The sequence below is a fragment of the Mesocricetus auratus genome, unplaced genomic scaffold, assembly GCF_017639785.1.
Source record: "Mesocricetus auratus isolate SY011 unplaced genomic scaffold, BCM_Maur_2.0 Super-Scaffold_100008, whole genome shotgun sequence".
Lineage (NCBI taxonomy): Eukaryota > Metazoa > Chordata > Mammalia > Rodentia > Cricetidae > Mesocricetus > Mesocricetus auratus.
Window position 1 is genome coordinate 81,776,284 of NW_024429192.1, and position 12,058 is coordinate 81,788,341.

At 46.9% G+C, this 12,058-nt stretch overlaps 1 protein-coding gene across 2 annotated transcripts in view; it reads left to right on the top strand.

Moving 5' to 3' along the window:
* Daglb (diacylglycerol lipase beta) overlaps nt 1-10,866 on the top strand; it is a 36,117-nt gene extending 25,251 nt beyond the window's left edge. For both annotated transcript variants that reach the window (XM_005080025.4, XM_013120409.3), the window contains 6 exons: nt 4,165-4,245; nt 4,331-4,458; nt 7,567-7,635; nt 7,720-7,792; nt 9,618-9,865; nt 9,961-10,866. In XM_005080025.4, coding sequence (XP_005080082.2) covers nt 4,165-4,245; nt 4,331-4,458; nt 7,567-7,635; nt 7,720-7,792; nt 9,618-9,865; nt 9,961-10,159 — 798 coding nt within the window. In that variant the 3' untranslated portion in view covers nt 10,160-10,866. The remainder of the gene's footprint in view (nt 1-4,164; nt 4,246-4,330; nt 4,459-7,566; nt 7,636-7,719; nt 7,793-9,617; nt 9,866-9,960) is intronic.
* Nucleotides 10,867-12,058: the final 1,192 nt, after the last annotated feature.

The following is a 12,058-nucleotide window of genomic DNA, read 5'->3' on the forward strand; positions in this document are numbered from 1 at the left end:
GGTGGATGGGGAGCTGGATGGGTGAATGGATGGATGGACCGGTGTGTGGATGAGTGGATGGATGGGTGGGAGAGTGGATGGATGAATGGATAGATAATGAATGGATAAAAGGATGGATGGTGGTTATGTGGATGATAGATGAATGTATAACATTTATCATTTTAACCATTTGTGATGTTTCAATTCAGTGCCTTCATGTGTTTATGCAATGTTGTATGCCCATCTTTGCTATCTAAACCCTAATTTTGGATGAACCCTGATGTTGGCTCTGGGCTTATTACATACTAATGGCCTCACTTCCAGCTCTGATAGCCTCTATTTTATTCTCTCTCCTTGTGAGGTTGTTTTTTCTAGTATTTATCGGTGTCCGTGTGCGTGTCTCTATGTGTGTGCGTCTCTCTCTCTCTCTCTCTCTCTCTCTCTCTCTCTCTCTCTCTCTCTCTCTCTCTCTCTCTCTCTCTCTCTCTCTCTCTCTCTGTCTCTCTCTGTGTGTGTGTGCCTGTGTGTATGTGCAGGTTCATGTGCATGTGTGTATATGTGCATATGAAGGTCAGAGGTTGACGCTAACTGTCTTATCCAGTTGCTTTCCACTTTATTTTTTGAGCTGGGGTCTCCCTAAACCTAGGTTGGGTGTTTAAATCAGTTTAGTTGAATGGGGCCAGGGAAATGGCTCTGCGGGTGACGTGCTTGAGAATGAATTTGGATATCTAGTACTCACATAAAGAAGCTGGCCATGGCAGTTGCACATCTGTAATGTCAGCACTGGTTGGGTGGAAGCAGGCTGATTCTAGGCAGTGCTGGCTGGCCAGCCTAGTTTAAACAGCAAGTGGGCATCTGTAGTCTCCACACTGGGAAGATGGAGACCGGGAAATCCCCAGAAGTTCCAGGGCCCGCTAGCCCAGCATAGACAGAGGCAAACAAGAAATCCAGTTTCAAAGTAAGAGGCAAGGATCAACACCTTGGGGTGTCCTCAGACCTGTACCTGCCTGCTGTGGCAGGTATGAGTCTACACTCATGTGCATGAACACTAACACACACACATTCACACACACACACACACACACTCACACACAGGAAAAAGGGGTGGCCTTCTTCAGAAGCAGGGCCGGGGTGTGACTCAGTAGTGTTTGCTTTATATGCATGAAGTCCTAGGTTCAGTGCCCAGTGTCACATGAGCTGGGTGTGGTGGTGCATACCTGTAATCTCAGCACTCAGGAGGCGGAAGCAGGAGACTTGGAAGCATAAGACTTGGCTACATGTGTGAGTTTGAGGCTGGCTTGGACTACATTAGCAGGTCTCCCATAAATAAATAAGAAAATCCTCCCTTTCCCCACTCTGCCTGTCTTTCATAAATCATTTCAATCTTGTTGTAGTTCTCAAAATAGTGTCTTTTTAAAAGGTATTTTTATTTCTCTGTGTGCACACATGCCTGCTTGTCTCTATGGGCACCATATGTTTGCAGTAACCACTGAGTCCAGAAGAGGGCACCAGATTCCTTGGAATTGGAGCTACAGGCAGGTGTGACTCACCTGTTAAGGGAGTTGGAAATTGAAACTGGTTCTGTCTGTGAGAGTAGTAAATGCTCTTAACCACTGAGCCACCTCTCCAGCTGCCAAAGTAGTTTCTTAACTTACATTCTTCCAAATCTTTGTTCACACTACCAAAAGCATGTTGTTCACTGTTAAACAGGCAACCAGACTTAATTTAAGAGAACTCTCTGGAAATTTGGTTCTCCTCCACAAACGTCAACCTCATGTGGTGGAGCATACATTGCAGCATCTGCCTTTCCAACACAAGAGTAAGCCACAGGGCTGGAGAGACAGCTCAGCAGTTATGAACACTAGCTACTCTTCCAGAGGACCTGGGTTCGATTCCCAGCACCCACATAGCAGCTCACAACTGTAACTCCAGTTCCAGAAAATTGATTTTAAAAAAAAGTAAGTCACAAAACCAGAGCCCCTGGACCACTGTTTGGGAGGCTTTTATTACCACATAACCTGTGAATGTACCCCACTCTCAAAGTGTACCCTTCACCTATCAGCTGTAGCTTGAAAAGCTCGAAACACTAATAAATGGCTTTCTTACCTTCCTCTGCTTTCTTTGGTTCATGATCTTTCAGTTTGAAGAGGGGACTCACGTCTTATCACTCAGCTTTCTCTCTCTCTCTCTCTCTCTCTCTCTGTGTGTGTGTGTGTGTGTGTGTGTGTGTGTGATGACATGTATGCCAGAGAATAATGAATAGAGTTGGTTCTCTTCATCCACCACTCGGGTCTCTGTGGTTTTTTTTTGGAGGGGGGTTCACGAGACGGTTTCTCTGTATTGTTTTGGAGGCTGTCAGTCCAGCCCGGCCTCGAAGTCACAGAGATCTGCCTGCCTCTGCCTCCCGAGTGCTGGGATTAAAGGTGTGCGCCACCGCCGCCCAGTGGTAGAATATCATTTTAACTATATATGTGTGTGTGTGTGAGTATATGTGGTAGAATATCATTTTAAGGTGTGTGACTTTTGTTTATGCTGCATTTGTTTAATTCTGTGAAGCTGTGTTTCTTTGCCTGTCTAAAACACCTGATGGTCTAATAAAGACTGAACGACCAGTAGCGAGTCAGGAGCAAGGACGGGTGGGGCTGGCAGGCAGAGAGCATAAATGGAAGGAGAAATGAGGAAAAGAGGAGCAGCAGCAAGAGAAGGAGGAAAGGATGTCAGGGGCAGCCACCCAGACAGCCTCGGAATAGGAAGAAAGTAAGATAACCAGAAGTAAGGAAGATAAAGGCCCAGAGGGAAACGGTAGGCAGGTTAATTTAAGATAAGAAAAACTGGCTAGAAACAAGCCAAGCTAAGGCTGGGCATTCATAAGTAAGAATAAGCTTCCATGTGTGACTTACTTGGTAGCTGGGTGGTGGCCCCCCAAAAGAGCCAAAAACCTAAAAGAGTAAAAATAATTTCAAACAACAGGTCTCAAAAATCAAATTCGTGTTGTCAAGCTCAGCCGCAGGCATCTTTATCCACTGTTCCAACATGGCTATTCCTAAGTGGTGTGTTTTAATGTCTTTATAAAAAGATCATGGGGCATGGTGGCACAGCACTTGGGAAGCTGAGCAGGAGGAGCAAAAGTGCAAGGCTTGGGGCTGGGAGGATGGTGCCGTGTGAAGAGCTCGCAATCCAAGAATAAGGACCCAAGTTTGGATCCCCAGCAGCCATGTAAAGAGCTGGTTATGGAACCCCAGGTCTGGTGGAGGCTGGTGGAGGGAATGACAGGCAGATTCCAGAGGCTCAGTAGCCTGCCAGTGTAGCAGAGTCAGGATGTTTCAGGTTCAGTGGAAGACCCTGTCTCAAAATATAAGGTAGAGAGCAAAGGTACCAAGAGTTGACCCCTGGCTTCCACATGTGCACACATGGGGACTGAATTCACACATCTGTGAATACAACACACACACACACAGCACACAGTGCAAGGGTTGCTGGCTGGCTAACATAGCAAATTGAGAGCCAGACTAGGCAACTTAAATACCATCTCAAAAATTATTTTATTTTGGTTTTTCGAGACAGGGTTTCTCTGTATTGCTTTGGAGCCTGTCCTGGAACTTGCTCTGTAGACCATCCACCTGCCTCTGCCTCCTGAGTCCTGGGATTAAAGGCGTGTACCACCAACACCCTACTTAAAATAATTATTTTTTAGAAGATATAGTTATGGTGGGTTTGTCTGTGTGCACATGCCCATGGAGACCAGAAGAGGGCAATAGACCCCTTGATGCTGGACTTATGGGTACCTGTGAGCTGCTTAATGTGGGTGTTAGGCACTGAACTCTGGTCCTCTGATAGAAGGACTTTTAATCATTGATTCATTTCTCCAGCTCATAAAAAAAAGTTCTGAAAGGTCTGGCCTAATTCAGTGGTAGATTGCTTGCTCCGCATATGCTAGGGCCCCAGGTTCGTCCTTGGTCATTAGATGATTGATTCAGTCGAGTGTAGTGCAGATATGGACGAGTACACAGAGCTACACAGATGTGGAGATGGATGTTCCTGCTGCCACTGACTGGCTTGGATGCGTGTCAGCACCCACTTCATGGCAGCTAGCCTCTGGACCACAGGCCAAGAATGGACCAGTGAACAGTAAGGCCGGAGGCAGACTTCTGAGCCATGCTGACCCCACCCCTTCTATTCCTTCAGGGAATTGCTCAAGCAGCCAGATACGTTTACCGCAGACTGGTCAATGATGGGATTCTGAGCCAAGCCTTCAGTATTGCTCCGGTGAGATCGCTCATTCTGTTTTCTGTTCCTGTCACATTCTGTCTGTTCTTCTGGGCCTCAACACCCTCTGCCCTCTGTCCCCTAGGAGTATCGGCTCGTTCTGGTGGGACACAGCCTAGGAGCTGGAGCTGCAGCCCTGTTAGCCATCATGCTTCGAAGGGCCTACCCACAAGTCCGCGCTTATGCCTTCTCCCCGCCCAGGGGGCTCCTGAGGTAAGGCTTCACTCTTCTGCAGGACAAGTCAAGTCGCTGCTCTTTTATTTATATAATTTCATTTTCTCTCCCTCTCAGAAGTTTGTTTTGAAACACTGTGTAGTGTGGAGATGTGGCCCAGCTGGTAGCTCACCTTGCATACACCTAGCCTGGGGTAGCCCATGCCTGTCATCCCAGCACCAGAGAAGCTGCAGTGGGCGGATTACAGGGTTAAGGTTCTCTTTGGCTACATAATGGGTTAGACCACCCTGAGCTACATGGAACCTTGTGTCAAAAGGGAAAAGAACTACTATGTCACCAAAGGAAGACTATGTAAATTGAACATGGTAGTGCATGCCCGTGAGGGAAGCACTCAAGAGGCAGAGGCAAGAGAATTGTAGTCCTTTTAGATGCCTGGCCAATACCTCTAATTTCCTAAGTAGCCCAGGCTGGCCTGGGATTTGCTATGGAACCAAGGGAGATATTGTTCTGATCCTCATGTTTTAGCCTCCATAGTAGCTGAAATTATAGATCTGGCTAAATGATAGAATTCTAAGGTTTTTGCTGTTGTTGTTTAGTTGGTTTTTAAAGATCTTTCTGTAATTACCTGTGTGTATACACGTGTTCCAGTACCTACAGAGGGCAGAGGCACTGGGATACCCTGGAGCTGGAGTTGCAGAAGTTGTGAGCTGCCCAACCTGGGTGCTGGGAACCAAGCTTGAGTCCTCTAGAGGAGCAGCCTGTGCTTTTAACTGTTGAGACCTCTCCAGCCCCGAAAGTTGACTTTTAAAGACAATTATTTTAGGACTAGGAATGTAGCTTAATGGTAGAGCACTTGTCTACCTTGTGTGAAGCCCTGGGTTCAATTCCCAAAACCACTTTAAAAAACAACAACTTCAAACTATATTTTATTTATATGTATGTCTGTGTGAGTGTCTGCCACATGTGTGCAGATGTCTATGGAAGCCAGAAGAGGGCATCCGTTCCCCTCACCTGGAGCTGCAGGTGCTTGTGAGCCACCCCGAATGGTTGCTGGGTCCTCTGGAAGAGCAGTAAACACTCTTAACCACTGAACATTTTTCTAGCCGCAAACACTTCCTTTTTTGTTTTTGTTTTTGTTTGTTTGTTTTAATTGCCATTTCTCTGTATGAGCATGAACGTGTATGTGTGGGTCTGTTTGTGCCACAATATGCCACACGTGGAGGACAGTTTGGAGGCATCGGTCCCAGAATTGAATTTAGATCATCAGGCTTGGCAGTGTTTTTACCTGCTGAGCCCTTTTGTAACAGAATTACCACATCCTCTGTGCCCACCATGTGTGCCTCCCCTGCTGCCCGCGACCTCCCTGGACCCCGGCTGTGCACCTCTTATGATGGGCCTCCGGTGACACATCATGTCACCTAGCATCCATCCTGTGTATGGGCTTCCCCTGGATGGTGCACGCTCTCTGGGGTTGAACAAACAGGACATTTATTTTTATGAGTTGGAAAACTGTTTAAACTGTTTTTTTGTTGCTAGTTGAGCATGTTGACTGGACTATCCTATGTAAACTGTTGATAAGAGATTAAAACAAATTAAGGATTAAAAATAAAAAGTAAAAACAACAACAAAACACTACATATCCACCAGAATTTTTTTGTGGGTTTTTTTTTTTTTTGAGACAGGGTTTCTCTGTATTGTTTTGGAGGCTGTCCTGGAACTCACTCGGTAGACCAGGCTGGCCTCAAACTCACAGAGATCTGCTTGCCTCTGCCTCCCGAGTGCTGGAATTAAAGGCGTGTGCCACCAACACCCAGCTCCATCAGAAAATTTGAAAAATACAGAAAACAGATCAAAGATCTTTTGTTGTGGTTTAAATTTTGTTTTCAAGACAGGGTCTCACTGTGTAGCCCTTGCTTGAATTTGAACTCATAGACATCAACCCGGTCTGCCTCCTGAGTGCTGGGATTAAAGATGTGTGCGCACTGTCACACCTGGCAAGCGACCACTGAGGAGTAGATCTGATTTGGAGTGCATGGTTTAGCACTATATATACTTCCATTGGTCACACTTAGAGCCAACCTTTGTCACCATCTCCCCTTAGTGTTAGCAGTAACAGTCATTTCCTCAGATGGACTTTATCAGAGGAGAGGGGATGGAACGTGGATTTCCATTCCTCCTGCACTAACTAGCTGAAAATAACATAAAGAACTGGTTAAGTATCTGCCTGTGGTGAGGTAGAGTTCATGCCAGAAAAATGGGGGAGATGCAGAAATACTGTGGGTTTGCTTTTGGGTTTTGAGACAGTCTCACAGTGTAGCTGAGCCTGGCCTAGATCTCATTATGTAGCCCAGGCTAGCCTCAGTCTCCCAAGGGCTGGGACTATATGTGTGCCCCAGAACAGAGCCCTGCTCAGTTTGGAAAATACACTATGAGCTTGATTTTAGGGATTCTTTTGCTGTTATTTAACTTTTCTAAATTAGGATACGGATATCAACATAATTCCAGAGACAATTTTGTAAAACCAGTATTTCTGCTATTTTCTGTTCTCACTCTCTCTCAAAAAAAGAAAAGTCCGTTCATACCAGAAGTAGACATTTCTTTAGGTGAGTTTTACCTTTATGACTTATTTACATATTTACTTTTTAATGATTTGTAGACAGGGTCTTAACTGTGTAGCCCAGGCTAGCCCTAATTCTCAGTCCTTCTCCATCTACTGCTTAAGTGCTAGATGGGAATAAGGCTGGCCTTCAATTCAGTCTGTCCCTGGTAGGTCAGTCTTCTTGCCTTTCCCTGCTGAGTGGTTGGGATTACAGGCCTGTGCCACTGTAGGGCTAGCGTCTGTCTTTGCAGGTAAACACTGCAGGGACTAGCCTTTTGCTTCTGACTGCTCATGGATTGCCAGGGCACCTCGTGCTTTCTGGGCCTGCTAGGTCATGGGCCATTTGATGGTTTAGCTGTGGTCTCTTTCTGAATGTCTTCTGTGGCTTTGACTTCACCCTGGAGTGCCCATGTCACTCTTCTGTCCTTTAGAGGATGCAGAATGACGACACCAGCATCTGCCCTGGCAGCTGTTTTATTCTCGTTCTGAAGTCTCCCGCAGTAATGGACCGTACACTAATTTACCTTGTCTCTCATTTGAAATTTCAGCAAATCCCTTTATGAGTACTCTAAGGACTTCATTGTGTCACTTATCCTAGGAATGGATGTGATTCCCAGGTCAGTGTCCCTCAAGGTTGGTCCACGGGGTCAGGGTAGTCAGCAACACGAGGTACTAAGATCAGTCTGCTTTTTACTAACCAGGTTAAGCGTGACCAACATGGAGGATCTGAAGAGAAGGATCTTGCGAGTGATTGCTAACTGCAACAAGCCGAAGGTAACTGCTCAGCCTGGGTTAGATGCGGGCGGGTCCATGCAGAGTGGCTTGCAGTCACGTCCTCTGGGCCCAGCACATTGGTGCTCGCATCTTCTCCTCCTGCCCTGGGAACACTCCGGCACTGCATGAGATGCAGAGAATCGCACGGAGTGCCAGGTCCGTAGGTAGCACTGCTGCCCACGCTGCTGTTACTGCATCTTCCCCGTGCTTTTGGTTACATTGCTCCCAGACTCCAAGAGGTTCTGGGGGCTGGCAAGACGGCTCTGTGGGGAAGCGTGCTTGCTGCCCAACTTTCTGACCTGCCTTCAGTCCTCACAGTGGGAGGGGAGGACCTCCCTCCAGTCCTCATCTCCACACACATGCAATTAAATAAATAAATGTAATAGGGAAATTTTAATGGCAGCCGCTTGAGAGTGTAGCTTAGTGGTAGAGCACTTCCCTAGCATTCAAGAGGCTCTAGGTTCAAACCCCCACACACAGGAAAAGAGGAAGTGTATTAGCCAATAGGAGCTGACCTCTATGAGGTTGTGTAATGGTGTTGGCCTATAATCCAGCAGCTGGGAGACTGAGGTGTGACTGCCAAAAATGTGAGGCCAAGAGGAAGAGGAAGCCAAGGAGGGGCGGGGCTAGAGCCCAGTGGTAGAACAGTTGCCCAGCACGCTTGAGGCGCTCATTTTGTTGCCTGCTATTGGGGTAAGTTTAAAAAAGGAAGGGAAGTCTAGTGGGACTGTTTAGCGGGGGTATGCCATGTGGCACCAAGCCCAGTCTGAGTACAGTCCCTGGAACCTAGAGGAGAGAGCCAGAGCCAGCTCCAGCTCCCAGTTTGTCCTGTGCACGCCCATGCCATCCCAGGAACATACAAAATAAATATGATTAAAAATAGTATTAAAGAATAGGTATGGCTGGGCAGTCATGGTGTAAGCCTTTAGTCTCAGCACTTGGGAGGCAGAGGCAGGCGGATCTCTGTGAGTTCCAGACCGGCCTGGTCTACAAGAGCTAGTTCCAGGACAGGCACCAAAGCCACAGAGAAACCCTGTCTCAAAAAACAAAAAAATGAAAATAAAAAATAAAAAAATAGGTACGTATCAATGGGAATTTTGACAATATCCAAAAAAATCTGTGCGAGGTGTGGCTTTATGTGGGCAGTGGGACTGCAGGTGCCTGCGCTCTGTCACCTTCATCTCCAGTTTTAATGCTCGCTCATCAGACATCTAGTTTTGTTTTGTTTTGGTTTTTTTTTTGGTTTTTTGAGACAGGGTTTCTCTGTATTGTTTTGGAAGCTGTCCTGGAACTCGATTTGTAGACCAGGATGGCCTTGAACTCACAGAGATCCTCCTGCCTCTGCCTCCCGAGTGCTGGATTAAAGGCGTGTGCCACCAGTGCCCAGCTTTTTTTTTTTTTTTTTTTTTTTTTGGGTTTTTTGAGACAAGGTTTCTCTGTGTAGCTTTGGAGCCTGTCCTAGCACTTGCTCTGTCAACCAGGCTGGCCTCAAAATCACTAGAGCCTCCTGCCTCTGCTTCCTGAGTGTTGGTATTAAAGACAGCACAGGGCTGTCTTCCTAATCGTTTTTTTAAGAAAACCTGTCACCTGTCTCCGCCAGCTCCATGGTAGAGCATGGGTTTACCAGGTATAGGGCTTAGTTCTGGGATTAATCTCCGGCACAAAAAAATAACGGTTTTTCAAAGCACATGACTTATTTTTTAACTACTACTGCTAGTACGGTTGCTTCATGGCACCACAAGCCCCACTCACAACCATGGCTGTGGAAGGGCAGGCTGAGCCTTGAGGGCTGCCACCCAGCGCAGGGCCAATCTCGTCCTTTCAGTACAAGATCCTGCTGCACGGCTGTTGGTATGGACTGTTTGGCGGAAGCCCTGATAACTCTCCGACTGAACTGGATGAGGGCAACCAGGGAGCCCTGACTCAGCCTCTTCTTGGGGAGCAGAGCCTGCTGACACGATGCTCTCCAGGCTACAGCTCCAGCGACTCCCCACTGGACTCTCCCACCAAATACCCACCTCTGTACCCACCCGGCAGGATCATCCACCTGGAAGAAGAGAGTGGCTCAGGGAGGTGAGTGTGGAGGGAGGCACATGCCCATCCACTGAGGGTGGCCAGAAGCCTGGCCCACGTGCAGCTTCACCAGCCGGTGTTCTCTTCTGTTCAAGGTTTGGCTGCTGTTCCGCTGCCCGGTACAGGGCTAGGTGGGCACATGAAGCAGAATTTGGCAAGATCCTGATAGGCCCAAAGATGCTGACTGACCACTTGCCTAACATCCTGAACCAGGCCCTGGACAGAGTGGTGGCCGACAACACAGCCTGTGTCTCCTGCCCAGGGCAAGGTGGCTCTCAGGCAGCTGTGGCTTAACCCCCTCTACTGGACACTGCCCAACACAATGGGTTTGCGCCTTTTTTTTCCTCTTAGACTGAATGTGAGTGGCTTCTGTGAGGCTGGTATGGTGGCACTCATCAACAGAAAGCTGATGGGTCCAAGTATAATGGGCATCATTATGACCATACAATTTATAGAAACTCTTTCCCCCAGACAGGGTTTCTGTGTGTAGCTCTGGCTGTCCTGGAACTCAATGTAGACCAGGCTGGCCTCTAACTCAGATCCAACTGCCTGGGATTAAAGGTGTGCAACACCGCTGATGGCCTATAGAACCATTTTTGCCATAGTATTAACAGGATCAGGAGTTGGGACCATGCACAAGTGTTGACTTCTGGGACAGCTCATGGAGCAAGCCTCCTCTCCCCCACCCCTCAAGAACTCCACATCTGAAGACCCTGGGTGGATCTCTAGCACCCCACCCCCGCTAGGATCCCATCCTGCTGTTTACATGAGTCTGAACTTAAGACGATGATAAGTGTGCACTTTATATTCCTTACTGTCATTCTTAATGCGGCACTAAGGGCAGCCAGAGCTTCCTATGTGCCCAGCACTGCGGCTCCTCATTTATACAACATGAATCAATGTCCAACTTTGATGTATGCTTACTTCTCACATTATTCTAGATCTGGAGCCAGGTGTTGGGCTCAGAGGGAATTTTTTAAAATAAAGTAATTGATACACCATCACTGACCATTGAGGAGGTTTGTTACTGGGGTACAAGAACTTGCTAAGTAGCCCACGCTAGCCTCCAATGTACGGACTCCCTGCATTAGTCTCTTGGTGCTGGGATTACAAGCATGCACCGTCATACCCAGGGGACAATGAGGGAGGGGTTTTGCTTTTTTTTATTTTATTGAAAATCAAGTTGTCTTTTGTCTCTGGCTACTGAGGACTACACATACTCCAAATACAAAGAATCCACCAAGCACAAGACACCAAAGTATGGTAGTGATTTGAAGCTGTTATTCCTAGTACTCAGATGGGGGCAGGACCAGGAACTGGAGGTCACACTCAGCTACTTAAAAAGACCCAGGCTATCATGTGCTAACTCCAGATGCTGTCTCCATACAAAATCCCAAAAGGAGGCTAAAGACTAAAGGGAAAACTCACAAGATATATTAATAAGTACACATGCTAGGTATGGTGGTGCCATGCCTTTAATCCCAGCAATGCAGAGCAGAGGCAACCCATTCTCTGTGAGTTCAAGGATAGCCTGGTCTAGTGCTAGGTCACCCAGGACCATAGTAAGACCCTGTCTCTATAAGAGTATACCCCAGTATAGAAAAAATTTTTTTTGAGGTAAAAACCAAAAATGACTTGGGTCAGAAATCTGAAGGGGCTGGGCATAGTGGCACACACCTTTAATCCCAGCACTTGGGAGGCATAGGCAGGTGGATCTGTGTGAGACCAGCCTGGTCTAGAGTGAGTTCTAGTATAGCCAGAGATACATAGTGAGATCCCTTCTCATAAAACAAACACAAAAAATCCTGAAGGGAATTTTAGACCCAGTGAAGTGCCCAGTAGAATGGCTATTAAGATGAAAGCCCTCAGGGATGAAATTCGGGTAAGTAGACTGTGGAGTTGTGTAGAATATAAAAATTTGATGGCCAGATGATCCTGCAATGTGATCAAAAATAGTGTATCTTAAGATTCAACAAGAGAGGTAGAGATGATTTGGTCAAGTCTTGTCAGGCAGGTGTGAGGACGTAAGTTCAAACTGTCCTGGAGAGGTAGACAGGAAAGGCATATTGACCAGCCTGTCTAGCCAACCAGTGACGTGCAAGATTGAGAGAGCCTGTCTTCAAAAAAAAAAAAAAAAAAAAAAAAGAGAGAATCACTGAGAAATCATGTTAAGGTTGGTAAGCCAAGAAGTTT